General features: G+C 35.8%; 1 protein-coding gene across 3 annotated transcripts in view; it reads left to right on the top strand.

Annotated features, from left to right (window-relative positions):
* Positions 1 to 25978, top strand: part of Wtap (WT1 associated protein) — a 32297-nt gene that overhangs the window by 4167 nt on the left and 2152 nt on the right. For 2 of the 3 annotated variants that reach the window (XM_077801967.1, XM_077801966.1), the window contains exons 2-7: positions 5788 to 5825; positions 8855 to 8910; positions 11957 to 12015; positions 13300 to 13427; positions 18507 to 18685; positions 24776 to 24930. In XM_077801967.1, coding sequence (XP_077658093.1) covers positions 5796 to 5825; positions 8855 to 8910; positions 11957 to 12015; positions 13300 to 13427; positions 18507 to 18685; positions 24776 to 24930 — 607 coding nt within the window. In that variant the 5' untranslated portion in view covers positions 5788 to 5795. Of the gene's footprint in view, positions 1 to 5787; positions 5826 to 8854; positions 8911 to 11956; positions 12016 to 13299; positions 13428 to 18506; positions 18686 to 24775; positions 24931 to 25978 lie in introns of those variants that run through there. The other variant, XM_077801968.1, reaches the window with a different exon arrangement.

The raw sequence follows: 25978 nt of genomic DNA, 5'->3' as shown, positions 1-25978 counted from the left end.
ACATTGTGAATGTTAACGTTTAAGGATCATTTTCTGTTTTGACTGAATAGTTGAACATTGTAGATATTTAAAAATTTTAAATTTTTTGTAATTCACCTTTTGTTAGAGTGTGCATTTAAATCTATCTATGTGGTATATCGTGAACTCTTGAGGAAAGATTGACTTTTCATCAACTAAAGTTAAGGGAATATTTTCTTGCAAATGCTGAGGCGCTAAATTTCCCAAATCAGATTACCTTATACACAAGGAATAACCTGTGATTCTAAGAGTTGATTTATGAAGAATGTTTATATGAAACAGATATTTATCCCTGACTTATATTGCAAATTTAAGATTTATTTATTTATTTTTTTGGTGCTGGATTGAACCCAGAGCCTTGTGCATGCAAGGCAAGCACTCTACCAACTGAGCTATATCCCCAGCCCTAAGATATTTTTATAAAGAAAAATTTGGATAGCCTTCAATTCTAAAATCTGCCCAACATAAACTTTTTATGGTGTTTTTTTGTCTGTACTGGAGTTGAACCCAGGGGCACTTTTACCACTGAGCTATATCCCCAGCCCATTGTATTTTTATATTTATAGATATATTTTTTTTAGTTGTAGATGGATACAATATCTTTATTTTCATGTGGTGCTGAGGTTCTAACCCAGTGCCTCACACATGCTAGGCAAGTGCTCTACCTCTGAGCCACAACCCCAGCCCCCTATTTTTTATTTTGAGATAGGATTTTACCAAGTTGTCCAGGCTGACCTTGAATTTGAGATTCTCCTGCTTCAGCCTCCTGAATTGCTGGCATTATAGGCTGGTGCTTCTGTATCCAGCCTAACATCAGATTTTTTTTTTAAGAGAAATGAACATAAACCAACATTAGATATTTAAATAATTGGGTTTTTAAGAATTCTGAAAATTAGAAATCATCAAGAATAATTCTGTGAAAGAAACAGGAAGGCCATTTTTTGGGGGAGGAAGGTTACTAAGGATTTAACCCAGGAGTACTTTACTATTCAGCTACATTCTCCAGCCCTTTTTATTTTTTATTTTGAGACAGGGTCTCACTAAGTTGGTTAAGGTCTTGCTAGGTAGCTGAGGCTGGCCTTGACTTTGCAGTCCTCCTTTATCAGCCTCCAGAGTTGCTGGGATTTCAGGTATGTACCACCACAGCCAGCCCAGGAAGGCTTTTTGATTGTTCTTGTCCACTTGTGAATGATCTCTTCAGGTTTTTCAACAAACACTGAATGAGAGTCTTGTGGTTTTTTTTGTGGGGGGCCATGCTTGTAATCTTTTTTGAGATAAGGAGCTAAGGCTTAGAGGTTCTATTCCTTTTTTGTTTGTTTTCCAAGTTTAATGTCCTTTCCTAGAAAACCAGGGTTATCCGAATTTCCTTCATATGTTTTCTAGTCAGTCATTTATTTATATATTGTAGTACCAGGTATTGAACCCAGGTCAGTTTACTACTGACATACCTAATTAACACTTCCTAGGGAAAGTGTTGGGTTGTAGGGGTATATAATAAAGTTTAATCTAGAATTTATATGGAATAACATTCATGATACTTAAGGATTTTTTGTTTTTATTTTTTGGTATCAGGGATTGAACCCAGGGGCCCTTAACCACTGAGCCGCATACCCAGCCATCTTTTTATATTTTATTTAGAGAAAGGGTTTCACAGAATTGCTTAGGGTTTTGCTAAGTTTCTGGGGCTGGCTTTGAACTTTCTATCCTCTTGCCTCAGCCTTTCCAACTGCTGGGATTACAGGTGTGCACCACTATGCCTGCTGATACTTAAGTTTTATAACCAAAATCCTACATACCAAGTTGGTAAGGTGCCTGGTAACTAGATAACAGGTAGGCTACCTAGTCTTAGTAATAAATTTAGCTGTTTTTATTTTTTATTTATTTTATTTTTTCTTTTTATTTTTTAAAGAGACAGAGAATTTTTAATATTTATTTTTTAGTTTTTTCGGCGGACACAACACCCCTGTTTGCACGTGGTGCTGAGGATCGAACCCAGGCCGCTGCATGCCAGGCGAGCACGCTACCGCTTGAGCCACATCCCCAGCCCAATTTAGCTGTTTTTAAACTGTGACTCATATAATTCTGCCACAGTACTTATTATATTAAGGTCTGTTTTATCAGTCGCAAAATTTTATGTAATGATCACCAGCACCACTTTAAAAAAAAATGTAATGGTCTGGTCATCTTGGTTAATTCTGGAAGATAATTAATTTGGCTTATTTAAATAAGTTCACCTTTATGATTTTACTACTAGAAGGAAGCATATTCATTTGTTTATACTTTCAAGTAACATACTTTAGTGCCCGGTAGGCAATAGGACATCAGTGAATGAAACAATTCTGCTATTATAGAGCATATTATAATTTCAAGAAATAGGAGGTAAGCATAACAAATGTCAGGTTGCAATAAAAATTATGAAGAAAAATGAAGGTTAATAGAAGGGGGATACCAAAAACTGGGTATGTAGTAGTTTGAGTGAGATGGGAAGCCTTTAGATTTTTGGGTTTTGCTACTCTACCTTCCACCCCTGCATTCCAAAATGGGAATTGTTCCAAGGGCCTTGTGAATGCTAAGCTCTTAGGAGCTGTACCACTGAACCACCCCCTACCCTACCTCTTTTTCTTTTATTATATAAAGTACTGGGGATCCAGCCTAGGACCTTGTGCAAGGTAGGCAAGTGCTCAAACACTGAGCTATATCCCCAGCCCTTTTTAAATTTTGAGACAGAAGTCTCACTAAGTTGCCCAGGATGGTCTCAAACTTGTGATCCTCTTTCCTCAGCCTCCTGGATTGCTGGGATCATAGGTATGCGATAGCTCACCCAGTCTGAATTAAACATATTTAGTGTGTGTCTGTGTGTCACTATTCTGGTTAAATCTTAAAGGCTTCCCATCAACTTCTGCAATGTAGGAGACCCTGAAAGGCTGGGTGCAGTGGTGCACATCTTCAATCCTACCTGCTTAGGAGGTTGAGGCAGGAGGATCGAAAGTTCAAGCAAACAAACAAACAAATAAATAAATAAGCACAGTTCAAGACCAGCTAAATGAATAAATATGTACAGTTCAAATTGTTAAAATTGTGGGTGATTTTTTTTTTTAAGTTAAAGAGGTTCTTTACATTTACTTACTATATTTTTCTGTGAACAAATGTAAAATTACAAGGAGGTGCCAGGCTTGATTTCTGTTATAAGATTTTGTAGTCTAGTGGAGGGAAGATATAATCATGCAAAAATAGAAGCAGTTAGATCTTTGTGCAGATAAACATAGTGAGGGTTTCCTCAATGATTGGAATGAGTGATTGCTATCAGATTAGGATAGTCACTAAGCAACTTTCTGTAACTATAGCATAGTTTATAAACTGCGCAACAAAGGCTGTAAAGTTGGTAGTGATGCTTTAAAGAAAAAATAAAATAGTATATATTAAGGAAATATGGTCATGACTACATAGGAGAGAAAAACTTGATTAAAGAAAAAAACCAAAATGTAGAACCAGGCAAGAAGGTTTGTACCTATAGTCTCTTGAAAGTTTGTGCCCGCCCCCCTTCTGGTACAGGGGATCCAATCCAATGCCTCGCTGATGCTAGGTAAGCACTCTACAACTGAGTTACACCCCAAACCACATATGAAGATTTCTAAAGAGAAGAATGAAAGTAGTAATTTATGATATGGTCAGTGTATGATTTTCTTCCCCTCAAACATCGATTTCTGAAAAACAGGGTTTAATGATGATATGATTAGAATATCTTTTTTTTTTTTTTAAGAGAGAGTGAGAGAGGGGAGAGAGAGAGAGAGAGAATTTTTAATATTTATTTATTTATTTTCTCGTTCTCGGCGGACACAACATCTTTGTTGGTATGTGGTGCTGAGGATCGAACCCGGGCCGCACGAATGCCAGGCGAGCGCGCTACCGCTTGAGCCACATCCCCAGCCCCAGAATATCTTGACCATATGTAGAGTTGGGATTTTGTGTATAAATAGTACTAGAAAATAATCTTGAGGAATCCCAATACTAAGAAATTAAATACCGTTTTAAAAAATTCACCTAAACATAATTTTTTAATTACATCTCTAGTATTTTAGAGTTATACTAAATGTGAGTAAGTAATTTAAACTGGATAAAAATATTTTAAAATTTAAGAGAACAGTCATGAACCTGCTGTTACAAATAATACCTAGGAATAACAAAATTAGCTTGTCTTCTGATTAAATTCAAATATTAGGAAGTAACAGAAGTGTTTGCAATATAAGAGCTAATTTCTTAGTTGGTATAAATTATATTTCAAACTCAATTAAGATGTTTGTTAACAAACGGTACAGGAACCCAAACTGATTCAATATTTTATGCTTATAGAATTCATATGAACATTTTATTGGGTTAATTATTCTATCACATATATCTTTTTTCCAGCCTTGTATTTCCTTCCTTCCTTCCTTCCTTCCTTCCTTCCTTCATTTATTTTTAATGTGGTGCTGAGAATCGAACCTAGTGCCTCACATGTGTGAGGCAGGTACTCTACCACTGAGCTGCAGCCTCAGCCCTCAGCCTTGTATTTTAAGACATTATTTAAAGTATGTTATACATTTCTTTCTCTCCTTCCCCCTTCAGTTTCTTTTTTTTAGTTTTGGTGTTTAACAAGTAATGACTGCTATTGGCCTCATTCTAAAAGACAGCATTATACAGTGGATCTGCAGTTAAATTCATTATTTATCTTTTTTTTTAATATTTATTTTTTAGTTTTCAGCGGACACAACATCTTTGTTTGTATGTGGTGCTGAGGATCGAACCCGGGCCGCACGCATGCCAGGCGAGCACGCTACCGCTTGAGCCACATCCCCAGCCCCATTATTTATCTTTAAGGCAGCAGGGTTAAGTGAATTTTGTATAAGTATATTTGAAGAGCTATTTTTCAAACATTTTGTGGAATTAATGTAGAAATGATTTCATTAGGTATAAACATGTATTTCAAAACACATACATAGAAAGATAGCAGGTGTATGTGACACTGGAAAGTAGTGAATCGTAATATTATAATAGATTCTACCTTGCTATACAACATAATTCTGTAAAAGGAAAGGCTTGGAAACTGATTATTACCTACCCTTCTCTATTCCTTCAGCAATATGTGTAGGTGACTGCCTGTGGTCAGTGTCTGATTTGAGCAGTTACCACTTCTGCTTTCAGAAGGGTGGGGGAGTTGTTAAGATCGCAGTGCAAAGTTGTATTTTTCTTGATCCTTTTTTCTCTCTTTTTTTTTTTTAGAACATTTATTTTTATTTTATTTTTTTAAGAGAGAGAGAGAATTTTTTAATATTTATTTTTTAGTTATCGGCGGATACAACATCTTTCTTTGTATGTGGTGCTGAGGATCGAACCTGGGCCGCACGCATGCCAGGCGAGAGCGCTACCGCTTGAGCCACATCCCCAGCCCATTGATCCTTTTTCTCAACATCAAAAGGATTCATTCCTTTGTTATAGGGAAATATTAAAAATTAACCAATAACCATGATAATGGAGACAACAATGAAGCTCATTAACAAGGAGCAAATTTGGTGTAGGGTATACAGGAATTCTAATAGCTTTCCACTTTTTTTATAAATTAAAACTGTTCTAACATAAAAGGTTTATTTAAATTAAAAAATGCTAATGATTTAACCAAAACTTAGTTTACTAATAAATTGCTTTGAAAGAGTATTTTTTGTTCTACTTTAATTGGAAGATAATCGATTGAACCTCTTTTCCCCAACTTTTAATTTTTTTAAATTTTTTTAGGATTCAAGATGACCAACGAAGAACCTCTTCCAAAAAAGGTATGTTTTCTCAGCAGTATTTTTTAAAAATTTTTATTTTAGTTGTAGATGAACACAATATCTTTTTATTTATTTATTAATGTGATGCTGAGGATTGAACCCAATACCTTAGGCATGAGGTCGTGAGTGCCTTACTAATGAGCCACAACCCCAGCCCTCTCAGCAGTTTGTAAGCACTTATTTTTTAATAGTAGAGTTTAAAGGACTCTTCTGTATTGTTTGCTTATTTTTTTACTCCCTTTCCTTTATAACAATAATAGCATCTGGGCCATAGGGGGATACAGTGTGCTAGCTAATTGTATCTTACATACACTCTATATTTAGACTATTTGTAGCTTTTGAAAAACATTTATCTTGATAAAATTTCCATCTTTCTCTTTCACTATAGTATGTGTATGTATAGTACTTAATAAGTAATATATAATGTATAATAAGTAAATGTATCTGAAAAAGCTATTTTTGAAATACAGATTATTCTGTGGCATACAATCAGTATAGAAATATTTTCATTGGGTATGTACTTAATAAGTAATCACTGCTATCGGCCTTCATTGTAAAAGTCAGCATTCTATAGTGGTTCTCCACTTGAATTCATTATTTATCTTTAGTGCAAAATGGTTAAGTTACACACATACACAATGTCAGTTAAAAAAAGATTACTTTTCAAGTTCCCATATTGTTCCTTTTTCCTAATTTAAATCCTCATTATCAGAATTAAAAATTACTTCTATATATTTTTTAAGATTATAGCTAGCCATTCCCTCTGAAGTTGTTTTTTAACTTGAATTTTTTCCTGTTTTCTATCCCTACCTTAACTGATTTTAGACACTATTGCCTATAGTCTGTATACATACGCACACAATGAGTGTTACAAAAGAGTAACATAATTTCTAGGAGAAATTTAGGATTCAGTTAGTAAAGTAGGGTATTTGCTTAATAAATTGTTAATACTTTAGTGCACAACTTAGATAATGTGTCATAGCAATTTCTATCCTAAGTTTTAGAATCACATTATTCACAAAATGAATAAAGAATTATATTGTTTTACTTTTTTTGTTGAGGGAGGTACTGGGGATTGAACTCAGGGGCGCTCAACCACTCAGCCATATCCCCAGCCCTTTTTTGTATTTTATTTAGAGACAGGTTCTCACAGAGCTACTTAGCACCTTGCTGTTGTTGAGGCTGGCTTCAAACTCCTCCTGTCTTAGCATGAGGAGCACTGGATGTTTGTTTTAATTTCTTTGGGATACATAATGTTACTCCTTTGTAGCCATATGCACCCCTTCCCTCCAGCTCTAAAACCACCACCCCCAACTCCTAATTTGCTTTCCCTTCCTATGTTACATAAAGGAAATCATGCAGTATATAATTTGAGATTATTTTTTCACTCAGCATAATTTTCTTAGGGTTTATTCAAGTTGTTTTATTTATCAGTGGTTTATTTGTTTATTCCTAAATGGTATTCCGTAGAGTGGATGTATCAATAGTTTAACAAACATCTATCTTTTAAAAAACACTTGGGTAATTTCCAGTTTGGGGCTTTATTTATTTATTTTTTTCTTTTTTGGTAGTTGTAGATGGACAGAATGCTTTCATTTTATTTGTTTTTATTTTTATGTGGTGCTGAGGATTGAACCCAGTGCGTCACACATGTCAGGCAAGCGCTCTGCCACTGACCTCCAGCCCCAGCCCCAGCCCATTTTGGGGCTATTTTAAAGCTGCCATGAATATTTGTTTTAATTTCTTTGGGATACATGCTTTAAGAATGCAACTGCTGGGATACATGGCACATTGTGTTTAGTTTTTGTTGTTTTTGTTTTTGTGTTTTTAGTTTTAAAAAGAACTGTGTGGTTGTGCATGCCCGTAATACCAGCTACTCAGGAGGCTAATATAAGAGAATCCCAAGTTCAAGGCCATCCTGGGCAGTTTAGAAGGATCATATCTCAAAATGAAAATTAAAAAGAGTATTTACCTATCAAATGTGAGGCCCTGGTTTTGATTCTAGTACCACATGAATAAAGAAACAAACAGAACCAGCTATTTTTCATGGTGGGCATTACCATTTTGCTTGCTTTTTTTTTTTTTTTTTGCACCAGGGATTAAACCCATGGGCATTTCAACCACTGAACCACATCCCCAACCCATTTTTTATTTTTTTATTTTGAGATAGGGCCTTGCTAAGTTTCTGTGGCTGACTTTGAACTTGCTGTCCTCTTGCCTCAGCCCTCCCAGCTGCTGTGATTACAGGTGTACCCCACTGTACGTGGCCCATTTTTTCTTCTCACCAGCAATGTATGAAAGTTCAATTTCTCCAAATCTTCACCAGCAATTGTTACCACTTTTTTTTAAAAGCCATTTTAATCAATGTGTAGTGATTCCTCATTGGAATTTTAATTTGCATTTCTGTAATGATGATGCATATTAAGATACCAAATAGTGCTGGGCCCAGTGGCCCCAATATATTTTTTAAAAAATGACAGCGGAATGCATTACAATTAATATTACATCTATACAGCACAATTTTTCATATCTCTGGTTTTTATAAAGTATGTTCACACCAATTCGTGTTTTCTTACATGTACTTTGATAATGATGACTATCACATTCCACCATCATTGCTAACCCCCTGCCCCCTCCCTTCCCCTTCTACCCCTCTGGCAGTGGCCCAATCTTTAATCCTTGTTACTTGAGTATCTGAAGCAGTAAGATTGCAATTTCAAGGCCACCCTCAGTAACTTAACAAGTCCCTCTGTACTTTAGCAAGACCCTGTCTCAAATATAAAGGGCTGGGGATGAGGCTTGGTAGTAAAGCACTATTGGGTTAAATCCCCAGTAACCCCACCCCCCAAAAAAAGATACCAGATGGTTTGCCTTTTTAAAACTACTGTACTTTTGAAAATATGATAATAACTATTTAGCATTATAAGTCTTGATGTTTTATAGGTCTCATTATAGAGCTCCTTTTGGGAATAACTTTGTGTATTTTCAGGAAGAGCAGCACTCAGTTAATTTTTTAATTCTTTTTATAGGTTCGACTGAGTGAAACAGACTTCAAAGTTATGGCAAGAGACGAGTTAATTCTAAGGTAAAGTGTTTTTTAAATCCTTTCTTTAGAATGTTGTATTTTTATTCTATACTGTTATGTTTATCCTTATGGCAAATATTATTTTGTTTTTAAAGTTAACATGTCCTTAAGTCATTTGATGTCTTTTTGACCATATTAATTTTCGTGTGTTTCTTCATTACATAAGGACTGAGAAACACAACACTTTATTTATAACATTAGCTTAGGTAACTTATAGACAAACATAGATAACATAGATTTTGATTTCTTTCTTTCTTTCTTTTTTTTTTGGTAGAGGTAAAATGTTCAGAGTTTGTTACTTGGGAGGCATTTGTACTTAATGTGTATAACTTGCTGTAAGGAAAGACCTGGCTCTAATTTTCAGTATAACAAATTAAAAGCTTATTTTGATATATTCTTCTTACTGTATATTGAAAAAGTTGTTCTAAATAATGACATTATTTAGAAGGAATTATTTAGAAGGAAGGAATGCATGATTTACTAATGTTGGGAAGTTACTCTTCCTTCTAGGGTTGACCTTGACCAATTCATTTATCTTAATGTCCAAAGGGTTTGGATTAAATTGTTTTGAAGCTCACTTCCAGTTCTGAATTTCTGTGGTTTTTTTTTTTTTTTGGTACTGGAGATTGAACCCAGGGCCTTGTGCATGCTTGGCAAGCAATCTACCAACTGAGCTATATCCCTAGCCCACCTTATAAAAGTTTTACCAAAGGAGATTATCAAGTCCCATATTATAGTATTTAAATATAAGGAATCAAAGAATAGGATATTTTATGTTTTATAACTTAAGTATATTCTTTATGTAAAATTATTAACCGTGGTTATTAAATTAAATACTTAAAAAGTTAGTATTTTTCAGGGCAACCACTGGAAAGTCATTGAACTCTGCTTTCCCTAGAAATTTCAAGGATTTTTTATTTGAAGGAAGCAAGTTTAACAGCTTGAAAGCAGGGAAGAGAAAAGATGTTTTATATGTTAAGGAGCCGGATGATGAGCTTCATCCGTCTACCTTTTGAAAGATTCTTTCCAAGAGTCTGATAATTTCCTACTTTCATTTGTATTAAACTATTCTATTGTGGACTTTAAACTTTATCTTTTGCTATGTAGTCTCAGTTATAAGACAGTTTTCCATTGAATACGTTTATCACTCTTGTCCTCTTTTGCTGAGAAAGACACCTGCTTGGGATATGATATATCATATGTTCTCTTTTGTATTTCTGACATAGGACTTCCTTGTTTATCCCTTCTTAGGTAATTTCCCTAGTCTGCAATCCACTTTTTTTTTTTTTTTTTTTTTGGTACTAAGGATTGAGCTGGGGCGGGGTGCACTCAACCACTGAGCCACATCCCCAGCCCTATTTTGTATTTTATTTAGAGACAGGGTCTCTCTGAGTTGCTTAGCACCTCGCCAAATTTCTGAGGCTAGTTTTGAACTCGTGATCCTCCTGTGTTGGCCTCCCAAGCCACTAGGATTGCAGGCATGTACCATTACACCTGGCTGTTGGGTTTTTTTTGTTGTTTGTTTGTTTTAGTGCTGAAGATCAAGCCTGGAGCCTTGCACATATAGTAGGCAAGTGCTCTATCACTGAGCTATACCCTCATCACCGCCCCCACTTTTTTTTTTTTTTTGGAGATTGGTTCTCCAGGCTGGCCTTGAACTTGTAGTCCTCCTGAGTAGCTGGGATGACCTGGGATATTCTAATAATTTTTTTTTACTCTTGTCCAGGTTTGCTTTGAACATTTAGGCTCTAGAGATCCTCCTGCCTCAGCCTTTCTGAGTAGCTAGGATTATAGGTGTACAGTACTGTATCTGGCATGTAGTCTTTTTCTTGATTTAATTATAGGAGGAAAAAACATGATAATCTTGCTGGGTGTGGTGGCACACACTTATAATGAGAAGCTGAAGTAAGATGTTTTGAAGTTAAAATAAAATTTTGGCCAGGTGTGGTAGTGCATGCCTGTAATCCCAGCAATTATAACTAAACTGTCTTTGGTGGAAGATTAGGATGAATGAAAAATTCACAATTATACATTAATGAGGTAGCAATGGTATGTGGTGACATACAGTAGTCTGTGATTTCCGTTTTAATTTGTATGGTTTTGCTTGAACATTTATATTTTTTAGTTCCTCTGAAATAGTCCCATGTATCCCCACCACCCCCTTTGAATCTGGGGATCGATCTCAGGGCCTAACACATAATAGGCAAGTATTCTACCACTCAGCTACATTCCCAGTCCTTTTAAAATTTTATTTTAAGGCAGAGTCTTGCTGGTTGCCCAATCTAGTCTTAAACTGGTGATTCTCCTGCTTCAGCCTCCCAAGTAGTACTGCAAAAAGAAAGAAAAAAGTTTGAGAAAAATCTTTATTGTTTATCTCCAGTAGTGACTAAGAGCTGCTACTGATCTATATATATATTGAGGACAAAGGAGTTACAACAAGAAAGAAAGGCTGCCTCACCCTGATAACATATGGCATTTGTATTACTTGACAAAGAACTAGAAGAACTAGAAGGTAGACGTTTGAAGGTTCTTGGTACAGAGACATGATAAATGTTTAGAGAGATGGAAATGCTGATTGCCCTGATTTAATCATTACATGTTGTACACATGTATAAAATTATTGCAGTGTACCCTGTGAATGTCTGTCCAATTATTATGTCAGTTTAAAAAGTAGGAAAAAATTAAGACTTTGAGACAGTGACATGGTATTTTCACAAAAGAACATTTTACATGCCTTTGTTTTAAATGGAAAGTAGTATGGCGTTTTTCATAGACCTTCTGTAATTTATGCATCGTCCTGTGTATCAGTGATACCAAATGAATCCGGGATGTGATCTCTCCCAGAAGAGTATATTTAGGGAGTTTCCAGCAGAGAACACTTTTCTTTGTTTCCTTTTACCTGTCTTCTGTAAACATCTAGAATTGTATATCTTACAATTAAAAATCATCCAGCAGAATTCTCAGTATTATGGATATGATTTTCTAGAATATTTAATAAAACCAATTTCAAAATAATAACTAATATGTGGATTTAATTTTCTACTAGATGGAAACAATATGAAGCTTACGTTCAAGCTTTGGAGGGCAAGTACACAGATCTTAACTGTAAGTTTGAATTTTAGCTTTCTAAAGATTATGTGAATAGTCACCTCATTTTAGATTGTTATTACAAAGGATAATTCATTTTACTAAAGCAAATGTAATTTCTACTCAAGCATTTTATTGTGAGAATTGTCCAGGCACTCTGTTGAATGCTGGGAAATGTAGTGATCTCTTGTGGAATTTCCAGTCTTTGCGGCCGACAGACATGTAGTAATCATATAATGGCATTACTGTTTTTAGTAAAATTAAGTGCTGGTTTCTGAGAGAGTATATATTATGATAACTCAACACCTACTTGAAACTTTACTTGATATGTACCTCCTTCTACATAGGAGTTTGAATTGAACCATGAATTATTAGTCTAGAGGGAGCTGTGTTGAAGCAACCATTATGAGAACTTAAATTGTAATGTTAGGATATAGCTAGATATTTATAGATTCCTTTCAAGTTCTGCTAAAAGTAATACCAACAGATTTAATAATTTTCAATCATTTTAGTCTCACTTTTCACTGAGTAACATTTGTGAGTGTAAAAACCAATGTAGTTTTCCAAGTCTAGAAAGCTTAATATCCTGATGTTTTAATAATTATGTAACTGTATTTTTCATAGAAGTTAGGAATATAATGAATTATTATATTTTGGTACCAGGGATTGAGCCTAGGGGCACTTAACCACTGAGCCACATCCCCACCCTTTTTTTTATACTTTGATACAAGGTCTTGCTGAATTGCTTAGGCTTTGCTGAATTGCTTAGGCTTCGCTAAATTGCTGAGGAGCTGGCTTTAAACTCTGTAGCTGCTGGGATTACAGGCATGTGCTACTACACCTGGCATGAAAATTTAAAGAACTATTTGTCCATGCAGTTATTGGCAATTTTTTATATTGAATTGGTTAGAAAATACCAGTTGGCATTTTTGTGGATATTATATACAATAAACAAATTCAAATAATGCCGTTTCCTGTTTTGGTTTCATTATGGTCTGACAGGTTCTCACTTAGTTGCTGAGGCTGGCCTTGAACTTGCCATAATTCTGCCTAAGCCCCCTAAGTCACTGGGACTGTAAACTCATAACTCAGTGTAGTAGATAGTTGTGGAACATAATATCATTACTTCCTAAAAAGAGTTCTCATAAGCAAGAACAAATATCCTTGTTTTAAAAATAGGAGGAAAACTATACTTGATTGACCCTGTATTTTATTAATCTTGACAGAGATCATTGAAACTTTCTTTTGGTTTATTCTTGAAATTATATTCATAATGTTTTGTAATTTTTTTCTTTTAATCAGCAAATGACGTAACTGGTTTAAGGGAGTCTGAAGAGAAACTAAAGCAACAGCAGCAGGAGTCTGCACGCAGGGAAAACATCCTTGTAATGCGACTAGCAACGAAGGAACAAGAGATGCAAGAGTGTACTGTAAGTATTTCACATTGTGTAAGCCTTTAGTTGAGGAATTGGATTTTAATTCAGATTATTATGTGTTAATTTTAAATACTTACAATGGTAAATATGAATGCCTATTATTTATTTATTTATTTTTAAAATTTTTTAGTTGTAAATGGACACAATACCTTTATTTTATGTATTTTTATGTGGTGCTGAGGATTAAAGCTAGTGCCTTAAATGTGCTAGGCAAGTGCTCATAAAGAGTGTTTCATCATTAGATTTTAAATTTTCATCTGTGGCCAAGAAGGCATTCTCTGAAATTTTCATGTTTTATGAGAATTAGTATATATGACTTACAGATATATTCTCAGCTTGATATCTGAGGGTGTAATTAATTTTAAAAAAACTCTTTTTGTTTATTGCCTAATTTCTACTGTCTAGGCAAGGCATCTGATTCCTTTATCTTCTACTCTTGACCCTTTGCAAAGAACTATTTATTCTAGCATCAGCAACTTCTGTGTCTCCTTTTTAATTGTTAGAGCATAAATTTGTGCTGTTTGACATGTCTACATAGATCTGAAATCTAGTGTTATGTTTGATTGTCTATCTTTGATAATTTAGATTCAGTGTGAGATTATCTTTGACAGTCCTAGCCATTTCTTTTTTTTTTTTTTTTTCAACATCAGTTGTTTTTCCACCTCTTTCCTAACTTTTTCCACCTGAGGGTTTTTTTTTTTTTTTTTTTTTTTAGAGAGAGAAATTTAATATTTTTATTTTTTTAGTTATCGGCGGACACAACATCTTTGTATGTGGTGCTGGGGATCGAACCCGGGCCGCACGCATGCCATACGAGCGCGCTACCGCTTGAGCCACATCCCCAGCCCCCCCTAGCCATTTCTTTTTTTAAGTGTGTGAATATATAAGAAAGACAAATTTTATTTAAAGATCAGAGGCAACACTATCATTGTGAGCCAGAGGGATTATAGGCATGAGCTATTGCACTTGGCTTGTTTCTAGTTTCAAAATCACAAATACTTCTTCAACTCTTATTTGATCAGTCTATTAAAATCTTCTAATGTATAAGGCATTATTTTGGTCACATGGATATACTAAAAGTATATAGTGTGTGTATGTGCATGTGTGTATATATAGTATAAAATACATTCCTATTTTTGCTTTCTTATAGAATGTACATTAGGGCCCAGTAATGATTCTTTCATTTCCTGCTCAGAGAGCATCTGCATTTCTTCAAAAGCCTTATTCTTTTTTCTTTCATTTCATAGCATAAGATCTGCACACATATTCATTTTCTCTCTCTCTCTCTCGTACTGGGGATTAAATCCAGGCCTCTCTACCACTGAGCTACATGTCCCCAACTCTTTGACTGTTTTTTTAGGGGAGAGAGGGTGGGTTGGTGATGCTAGGGATTGAACCTATGGCCTCATACATCCTAGGCAAGTGCTTTACCCTTGAGCCACATCCCCTTCCCCCTGCACTTCCTTTTTATTTTTTGAGTCAGAGATTTACCAAGTTGCTCAGTCTGGCCTCAAATTTTTGATCCTCCTGCCTCAGCCTCCTACACCACCATGCCTGGCTACTTTTTCTCTTCTTTCTTCACTGAGGAAAAGAGTAGGGGCTGGGGTTGTGGCTCAATGGTAGAGCACTTGCTAGCATGTGTGAGGCACTGGGTTTGATGCGCAGCACCACATAAAAATAAATAAATAAAGGTATTGGGTTCATAAAAAAATATTAAAAAAGGAAAGAACAAAGAGTAGCCTTTGTGATTCCCCCCCCCCAACCCGCTTTTCACCACTTTTCATCCTCTCAGTTTAGTTTCTGTCCTACCACTGCTACTTTTTTTCTCCATGAGAAGTAACGAATGTCTTAACAAATACTACTACCTGGGAGAGAATAAATGGATGGTATAATGTCTTATGTCATTTCAGTATCTTTTAAGTTCTTTCTCTCCTCCTGATTTCTACTCTTTATATCATAGTTCGGATACTTCTTACTAGTTGCCTAGACATTAAGTATTATTGACTCATGTCTGAGTCTCCAGCTTTTCTACATACATACACATATAGTGGCAGTTATGATCATTATCATGCTTGGTTGAATCCTGGTGGACAGTATGCCATGACCCTTGTAGTTCTTTTTGTTTATTTTTGGTTTTTTTTTTTTTTTCGTCATAGATGAACAGAATGCCTTTATTTCACCTATTCATTTTTATGTGGTGCTGAGGATCGAACTCAGTGCCTCACACATGCTAGGCAAGTGCTGTGCCATTGAGCTACAGCCCCAGCACCCCTTTACATTTTCAGTCTAGATTTTAAGATTATTTCAAGTAGAACCTAACTTTTTCATAGCTCTGCCTTGCATAGTACAGCCGGTTCCTTCAGTTATTATATACAGAGAGCAGGAGTAAAGCCCCAAGGAAAGTTGGGGTTTCAGCTGAGGGTGAAAAGAAAGGATGAGGATCTGGGATCCTGCATATTATTCTCGGTAAGAGGGAGCCACTGAAGAATTTTGAAGCAGGAAATTTATGTGGTTTATCAGATTGGTATTTTAAGTTGATCATTCTGGCTCACATATTTAAGATAGACTTGAGAATGGCCTTACAACAAGAAAACCAGTTGGTAGTTCTTAAGTAGTCCAAAGAAGAGGGAGGCGTCCAAATGAGATAATAAAGCCGCTTGTGATAGGGAGTGGGAGGACAGGATAGATGTTTTTGAGGCACAATCAGCACAGCTTGTTCAGCTGGATGTTGTTGGGGAAACAACAAGGACGTTTATGGGAGGAATCACAGCTGGATCTCAGGTTTGTCTTTTGTGTAATTGTAAGAAATGATGCTACTAGGACAGAGCCTATAAAAAAAAACCATGAAATTTAAAGATGCAAAATATCTTGTTAGGAAATAAAGAGCAAAATATAGTGTTAGGAAAACTGAGGAAATGCAATCCCATCCCATCCCTACAGTGGTAAAGAAATTGATTAATAGTGTGAAAGGCAAAAAGTAAGTTTCAGTAAAATAGGAATTTTTTTAGTTTTTATTTTTAAATATTTTGTTGGTGTCAGAGATTGAGCCCAGGCCACCTACATGTTGCAAGTGCCCTACCCCTTTCTGGTATTCTTTTTTTTTTTTTTTTTTAGTCTTCTGCCAGTCAAGTCAAAATAACATAGGAGTAAAACTGACTTTGAAAGTACTTCACTCAGTGATCTCTCTTCCCCAGCATGTGGAATTTATTCTATAAGTTATGTTTGCCTCTCTTCATGACCAAAAAGTATTAATTGTTTGGAACTTTGCAAACCTATATATAGGAACAACGTAGAAACTGTTTTGGAGTGGGGTTTTCAGTTTTTGTTTTGTTCTGTTCTGTTATTGTGGGTTTTCTTTTCTTTTTTTCTTTTTCTTTCTTTCTTTCCTTTTTTTTTTTTGAGATTGGGTCTTACTCTTGCCTAGCTAGACTGATTGAACTTCTGGGCTCAGGCAGTTCTGTTTCAGCCTCCCAAGTAGCTGGGACTGCAGGCGTCTACCACCAACCATGCCTGGCTTAAATCACATTTTACTCTGTGATATCAGCATGTGATTTTATACTATAAGATATACCTTATTCTTCCTGTGTTAAATTATCTTAGTAGTTGATTTTATATTGAATAAGAAGTTGTACTTTTTTGTTTAAACTGATTTACTTTTAAAAAATCTGCATTAAGTTAAACATTGTTTCTTTTGTATGATGAAATAGTAATTAAATATATTCCTAATCCATTTAGTATGTTTATGCCTTGTGCTAAAGCTTTGGTAGGAAATTTTAGCCTTCATCCTGTTTAAAAACAGCCTTAATGTGGAGCAGAATCTTGAATCAGTTCTACTTTGGATATGAAGAAAGTGATGAATTTAATACTAGTAACGGTATTTCACATTTTAGAAATGTGTTTTTAGTGTGCTAGTACGTAATCAACTCAAGTTGCAATTGAAGTTTTCATGTGTAAGTAGAGGGGTTCTTGAATGGTGGGAGCAGCTCTATGCTGAGTGCCAGGAGGCCCCAGAACTAGAATTCTAGTCACAGTTCTGGCCGTGACCTACCTGTATTCTTGAACAGTGGTTTCTTTCTTTCTCAAAAAAAAGCAGTTGGACTAGGTCAGTTAACTATCAGCTTTATAATTCTGTGATTTAAATCTACTCAGAAGGAAAATAAAAAGGATATGTACTTGATTTTGATTTAAGGTGCTTTAGAATTTTGCTTTTAGAAAGGTATAATGCCAACTTATATAACTATATGTACTGTATATTTTTAAATTTAGAAATGCAAATGTTTTTAAGTTATAGTCTTGTGTTTGGTATATTTTTAGGAGAATTTATGATTTTTTTTAATGTAGAATAATTTCATAGGCAAAAATCACAACAACTAATCAAGGACTCCACTGACTTTTTTCTTTCTTTTGTGGTACTGGAGATTGAACCCAGGGCATGCTGTACCACTGAGCTACATTCCCCATCCCTTTTTGTTTTTGATAGAAGGTCTTGCTACAGTTAGCAAGGCTGCCCTTGAGCCTGCTAGCCTCCTGCCTCAGCCCAGTTGCTGGGATTACAGGCATGTGCCACCCCACCTGGCTCCACTCAGTCTTTTATAATTAATATTTTAAACTTTGCCTTTTTTTTTTTTTTTTTTTTTTAGTGTGTGTCAGTATTCTTTAGTAAATACAGCCTTTTTTTTTTTTTTTTGGTGTGTGGTAGTTTTATATTTGCAATGATGAGGCCTTTTTGTTTCAGTGTCCCACATACATGGAGATGCAATCAGATGTCCACAATTCTTGCATGAATAACAACTTTCAATTATAGTTGTTCTTAATTTAATCAGTGCTTTTTCTAGTGGATTTGTGTGTGTGCAGGGAGAGAAGCCAGGGCCTTGCATTCATGCACTCTGTCACCTCATGTGCTCTGTCACCTGTCTATTCCCCTAGCCCCTTAGGGGAAAAATCTTAAGATCAAAGGGGATAGGGATTTAATAAATGGAGCTGGTAAATCAAGTTAATGCAAGGGCATTTCCCCCATCATTTTACATATGTTTTCTTTGATTTGGTAATAATTGTTTCTTTTGCTTTGCACAGACTCAAATTCAGTACCTCAAGCAAGTCCAGCAGCCGAGTGTTGCCCAACTGAGATCAACAATGGTAGACCCAGCGATCAACTTGTTTTTCCTAAAAATGAAAGGCGAACTGGAACAGACTAAAGACAAACTGGAACAAGCCCAAAATGAACTGAGTGCCTGGAAGTTTACGCCTGATAGGTAAACAAATCATACTCCCCAGTCAAGACTTCCCTGACAGTCCCACTGCGAGAAAGCTGTGGTGGGACAGCCAAGTACTCGTTTCCACACCAAGACTCAGACTTTTTGAGCCAAACAAAACAAAACACATTCTTATACCGTGCAGCTTGTAATGATTAATGTAAAACTTACCAGATGAACCTTGTGTTTCAGCTTTTTTTTCTTCCCCTTCCCTTTGCTTCTGAGGCCTGATGTCGTCGGACTATTCCGAAGAAGAGGCCACCTCCGAAAAATTCCCCTTCTAGAACATGTAGACACTTGAGAAATGTTTCTGTTTGAAGAAAATAGAGGGAGAAACAGAAGTCTTAAGTCTGTGGCACACTGTGTCTTCAGACAGTTTGGAGGATTGAAAACCTAGAGATTTAAAAATCATGAATTGAACATGTAAAATTCCAGTAAAATGTAAAAACGGAATATGCATCGCTCTTAGCCTTGAGCATAATGACTTAGAGACACTGTGTATCAGTTTTGCCAATAAGACTGTGGACTTCATGATTGTTGTTGAACTTCTGGGTCAAAACTCAAATGAGGTGATATTGCCTTTAAAGGTTTTTCTGCTGAGAACCAACTTTTAATAGTCATGAGAAAATCAAATAATAGCTGTCAGTACAAGTAGAGCATATATTTAACCATCTAGCTTAGGGCTCTCTCTTACATAATGGAGCCTTAAATCAATGTGGTTTTCATCAATGGTTCTTTGAATGGTTTTAAAAACTGCAGACAACTGAGGACTGTGCAGACATGACGGTGTGGTATTGAACTTCAGGTTTAAACTGTGTGAAGCGTTATGAACGTTCATTTCACAACTAGATTGTATAAGGACATTGGCTGTGATGATGAGACTCACTGCATTATTTTTTCTCAGTAGTGAACTTTATGAATCCCCATCCCATTCAACAGGCACATGTTAAAAGAGCATTGTCACTGGTGTTAATGGGGGAATGTGTTCCTTCGTTGTATTGGGGCCTTTTGTATTACACTCTTGATATTAAATTAAATGTGCCTTGGAATAGTCGCTTTTTTTTCCCCCAAAGTTCAAGGAATACTATGATTTTGTTGTACTCTTAACATTTTAATTTTGGGGGGCTGTGGAGAGCAGATTCATTTTGGAAAAATGGTTGCTGTGCTCTCAAAGTGAAGGAAAAAGCTATCTCATTTTTAAAAGACCTACTTTGTTCCAGCTGGTATCATAAAAGACAAGGAGACTTGATACTTATTACTTTTTGACACTTTGTCCTAGGGTATTGTAGTAGAAATTAATGTGGGACAATCTCACAGGGTGCCTGCCAGAAGATTGGGGACATAATATGTTGGAACTATGGGCTGGCCTAAGTGAGACATTTTGCGAACCAAAAAAAAGGTATAGTGACCATTTCTAGAAAATTCATATGATCATTTAGATAAATGAGGCATTATTTTCTTCATGCTTCCATCCAATCCTGGAGATGAATTTTTTTTCATCAGAACATTCTATAAGTCACCAATTTGAATTTTCGCTTGGTGATAATGGAGTCTGAGATGAGTAGAAGAGAAATGTTCCAGCTTGTCCCATCGTTTAAGTGCAGTTTTAACAAGGGTGACTTAAGTTCTTTCTTAATCATTCAAATCAATTGTAAGTATCTTGTATGTTTGTGCTTTAGGGAATTTATGGGGCAGAGGGTGGGTTGAGGTGGTTTATGTGACTTTGCAGCAAGAAATCTGCTTCTAAAAATTGTGTTTTAAATTATCTTATTGTGCCCACATTAAGTCTTTTGTATTTATTTTGTGCTTTTTAAAATTTATGGCCTAACTGTATTTATAGTAGGTCAAAAGGTAGTTCATAAAATGTATCAATTAACATGTACTCAAATTTAGCTAGCGTCTTTCTTTGCCACTTAGGTACAGTCACTTTGAGGTCTGTGGGCTATATTCATGTTATTGTAAAACTTTTCTCTTAAATTAACAAGATAATAGATGCTTGTATGTAAAATTGAAACACTTGGAAAAAGGTAGAAATGAAAAGTGAGTGTCACTCCTGGATGTGACCTCATTCTTCCACTCTGCTTTCCAGGAGTAGTAACCATTGTTGAATTTCTTGGGTATCATCAAGATAATTTGTATGCATACACAATCATTTTATGTGTATTGATTTAAACAGATGTGATTATACCATTACATACAAATGATTTGTAGATCCCCACCACCTTTCTTTTTTCTCTTGGGCATTTTTTAGTACATATAGTTTACTATATTTTAATGGTTACATAGTATTTCCATTTAGTGAATCATAATTTATTTTAATGAAATTTTGTTCTGTAAAATTAGGCTATAAATCCAAAGTTCTTTGGGTACTAAAAATACATTATTAATTTGGAACAAATAATGCTCCATCGATTATAATCAGTGTGTAATAATTCAAGTAGAATGGGGTTTTGTGTATGTGTGGTATTTTTTTTTCCACTTTAGTATTTTTCTGCTTTAATTTTATGGGAGAAAGATTCCTGAGTTATATTGTCCACTTTAGTCAAAATATTTCATTCATGTGTATAATGCATACATTTTAGCCTGTGTTTCAGCACATTTAAAGAGGTATGTTTTAGTATTTGGCAGTTTTCAGTTTGCATTTAATCACATAGGTAATTGTGTGCTCATTTCTGCAAAATAGCCTGCCAGGCCTCCCTTCACCTCGAAATACAAGGTTCATTTCTTCATTCCTTTTTTAAAATCCTTCTCTTCAAATATTTCCCATTGTATTTGTTTTGTGAGTTATTTGGTTTTAGAAATGGTGTGTGTGTGTGTGTGTGTGTGTGTGTGTGTGTGTGTGTATAATTTAAAAATTATTTCAGAAACATTTGAATGAATGAAAAAAAAAGAAAAAGAAAGAAACATTTGAATGAGAGGAATGATCCTGACTTTTTATTCATCTTTCAAACACTTTTTATTTATTTATTTGGTACTGGGATTAAAGCCAGGCCTTTTTAATTTTTGTTTTGAAACAGGGCCTCGCTAAATTGCCCAGGCTAGCCTCATGTGCGATCCTCCTTTTTTTAAAAAAATTTATTTATTTTTACAATACCTTTATTCATTTATTTTTAGGTGGTGCTGAGGATGGAACCCAGGTCTTGCATGTGCGAGGGAAGCGCTCTACCGCCGAGCCACAACCCCAGCCCTTAATATTTATTTTTTAGTTGTACTTGAACATAATACCTTTGTTTATTCTTATGTGGTGCTAAGGATCAAACCCAGGGGCTTGCATCTGCTAGGCGGAGCCTCTACTGCTGAGCTGCAACCCAGCCCAGTATGTAGCAGTTCTTCTGTCTCATCCTCCCCAGTTGCTGGGGTTATAGACCTGCCCCTCCAGTCCTGACTTTCAACTATTTTGTATGTTTTGTTTCCTAAACATTTTATTTATTTATTTAGTTGTGTTGGGGATCAAACCCAAGGCCTTGCACATGCTAGGCAAGTGCTGTATCACTGAGCTACACCTCACTGCCTGTTTGTTGGGGGCAGGTGCTGAAGCTTGAATGTAGGGCCTCACATGCTAAACGTAGGTTCCACCCCTGATTATAACCCCAAGCCCTTTTTTTTTTTTTTTTTTTTTTTGTGTGTGTGTGTGTGTATGTTATGCATCACATAAATTTTACATGAGATAATTAATAAAAATGAGATAAAATTACACAGTTTTTTTGAAAAGTGTTTTTGTGTTTGAGTTATCACTAATTTTAGAAGTGATAGTGTTATCTTAGATCAGCTATTTATAAAAAGATGAGTTTTTAAAATTTTTTTTTGCAATAGAATTTTTTTGGGAGCTGATTGGGGGGGATGCCAGGGATTGAAATCAGGGGCACTTGAACACTGAGCCACATTCCCAGCCCTTTTTTGTGTTTATTTAGAGACAGGATCTCATTGAGTTGCTAAGTGCCTTGCTTTTGCTGAGGCTGGTTTTGAACTTGAGATCCTCCTGTCTCAGCCTCCTGAGCCGCAGGGATTGTAGGCGTGTACCACCATGCCCAGCTTGCAATAGAATTTTCGATGTTTTTATATGGGGTTAAGTCAGGTCATTAATGTATTTTACAGCTTTCTTTTCCTAATCCTTATTAAATTCATAGAAAAGAATTTTCAGTTTAATTGCTGTATGCCTTGCAAGAAATAAAGTTGTTGCAGCATTGGTAGCCAAGTGGGAAGAATTCCACTGCCTTTGACAGCGGTGTTCATGATATCTTTTTTGTTGTTGTTGTCCGTAATATCTTATTTCCTCATTGTTTGGTTTCTAAGTGCTTGTTCAGTGGAGGGTAAGTCTGAGGATGCTTATGAAAAATGGGATAAATCTGAAGCTACAGTAGCAATGAAGAAGAACACCAGCTAATATAATTGAAATATAAAAGAATAAAACCCTTGTCATGTGCTAACTCGTGAGTTTCACCTCGTACTCATTTGAGTAGTGTTAAACTGGGTTTTACTGTTCCATAGATTTTTGTAAGGAAACTTACAGGCTTTTTTGTTGGGTTAGAACATAAGCTGTGATAGTGAAAAGAACTTTGCCATACTACTTGAAAGAATAAGAATTATCTATCAAGTGCTCCCAGTTTTAAAGTTCTAAGTCTTGATAGAATCAGATGCACTCAGAAGTAATGCATCAGGAAAGTGCATTACTACTAGAACAAGGAAAAACTAGAATTAAAATATTTTTAACCAATAAAGTCATTTTGAGCTTAATTCAGTGAAAAGAATGTCGTACTGTCCCAATCCACATCCCAAAGTTATTATCACAGTTATATACTTAAATTAATACCTTTAAAAGTACCAGTAATTTCTGTCAGTATTGCTGAGGCTGAAGTAAAGCTGTTATCAGGGCTTCTGATTTTACTTCTGCCATTCCTGTGCATGTGCTTATAGGAACTACAGTATATGGCCCTAGCATTTGGAAATGGAGCTATTGAAAGTAAGGCACTCCTAATTTGGTAGACATTTTTATGTTTGCATTATTTGTCTTAAGTAATCCCTGATCGTTGTGATTCATAGTTGATCTTTTTCCACATCAGTAAAAGCTAAGCTGCATATTAGTATTAAATTTTAAAACTTATGCCCCAGTTTGGCAACTTAAAAAATATCTATCTATATGATATAGATATATATACATATATATATATATGTATGATATATATTTCATATAAAAAGTTACACGAGACTGGGCGGCTGTGCCACATGCCTGTAATCCCAGCTACCTGGGAGGCTGAGGCAGGAGGATAACAAATTCAGGGTCAGCTTGGGCAATTTATTAGCAAGACCCTGTCTCAAAAAATAAAAAGGGCTGGAGGTGATGGAGTGTCCCTGGGTTCAGTCCCTAGGCTGGGGAAAGAAAAAGTTAAATGAGGCATTGATGAGTGAGTAGAAAAGAGCCCCCACCCTCCATTCCCACTGCTACGGATCAGGCCCAGGGCCTTGTACATGCTGGGCAAGTGTTCTACCACTGGGCTACCCCAGCTCAGAAGAGTTTTAAGGCTTAAAATAGTAATACTGAAAGTGCTTCACTTAACAGAATAGATATATTCTTGAGAAGTAGGAAATATTCATGTGCCAGAGAATCTATTTAGTAGGAGGAATTTATATGTTTTTCTAGCAAGGATAAATATATTTTGATTCATTTATAGGTATTTTAAAGAAAGTATATTTATGACTGATACTGCATGTACCTTTTCAAGAACTTTTGTTTGATAAAGCTAAGTACCTGAGTGTAGTTAATATGGTATATGCAAGATGTGTATTACTTAACTGGACTGTTTCTATTTTAAATGATATTTTGAGTTGAATAGATTATTGATGTAAAAGAAAAACAATTAAAAAAGGCTTTTTGGGTACTCTCTGTATAGGGGTTATTTTTGCTGGTGTATAGGCAAAATACTGACATACAGAAGATGGACATGTTCCAGAAAAGAAGATGGTAATTATAGGGTGGCATTTATTGTGAAGTAGTTATGTTCTGTATGTGTTATATCTACTGCTGTAGTAATGCAAAGAAGGTTATAGAGATTTTTATCTTCATTTTGTGATGGTTGGCTCTTTCCTTTGCAGCCAAACAGGCAAAAAGTTAATGGCGAAGTGTCGAATGCTTATCCAGGAGAACCAGGAGCTTGGAAGGCAACTGTCCCAGGGTCGTATTGCACAGCTTGAAGCAGAGTTGGCTTTACAGAAGAAATATAGTGAGGAACTTAAAAGCAGTCAGGATGGTAAGGGGTTTTTTGAAAAGTTTGTTTAACTTTGCACTGGCTTTAAAACACTGCCAGGCATGATCACATAGGTTAGATTCTGTGCATGCTGTTCTCTGTCTGGTTATATAAAGTTATGAATGTAACATTTTTAGTTAAGTCAAAAAACAGCTATTTAATTTTAGGATTTTCCCCCCTCTCTAATTGCTTACTCCACAAATTGCATAAGAAATTTTTTTTGTTTGGTGGTTAAAAGGTGTATCTTTAACCATTTCTCGGTAAGAGTGAATCTTAGAAATGTTTAGCAATTTCCAGTAGTCTGAAAAGAATATAATTTTATCTATCAGGGTCCTAGTGAATAAGAGATTTAATATTTAAATTTGCTAAGACAACCCAAGTTTAATTGTTAGCCACTGTCCTCTTTGGGGCAAGCAGAGGTGCATCCAGTGCTCTTTCTCCTGTTTGTGAAGAGGACTGATAGTGAGGCACATAGCCAAACTGAACATTTAAACTGAGGGATACCATATGTGATGGTTAATTGCAAAGAGAATCAGTGGCCAAGTACTACCTTTAAAACTACCTTTTAGTTGGGCACAGTGGCGAACACCTGTAATCCCAGTGGCTCCAGAGGCTGGGACAAGAGGATCATATGTTTGAGACCTGTCTGGGCAACTTAGTGAGACCCTGTTTCAGAATTTAAAAAGGACTGGGGTTAACTTGTACTACTTGTAAACATGTTAACTAGGAGATTTTTATATATCAGTGAGGGACTTTGTTTTCCCAAAGTCTTTTAAAAACTTAACAGACGTGTATTTGGGGGTGGGGTATGGGTAAAGGGAATTGAACTCAGGGCACTTGGCCACTGAGCCCCATCCCAGCTTTATTTTGTATTTGTAGACAGGATCTCATTGAGCTGCTAAGCACCTCACCTTTGTTGAGGCTGGCTTTGAACTCGTGATCCTCCTGTCTCAGCCCCCTGGGCCGCTGGGATTACAGGTGCCATGGGGCCCAGCTCGGACATGTGTATCTTAACTAGTCTCCTAGTAGTATTTTATGTGATTTTGTTCTT

The sequence above is a fragment of the Urocitellus parryii genome, chromosome 8 (assembly GCF_045843805.1).
Source record: "Urocitellus parryii isolate mUroPar1 chromosome 8, mUroPar1.hap1, whole genome shotgun sequence".
Taxonomy (NCBI): Eukaryota; Metazoa; Chordata; class Mammalia; order Rodentia; family Sciuridae; genus Urocitellus; species Urocitellus parryii.
Note: the sequence above shows the minus strand (reverse complement) of the source record. Positions and strands in the feature narration are given on the sequence as shown.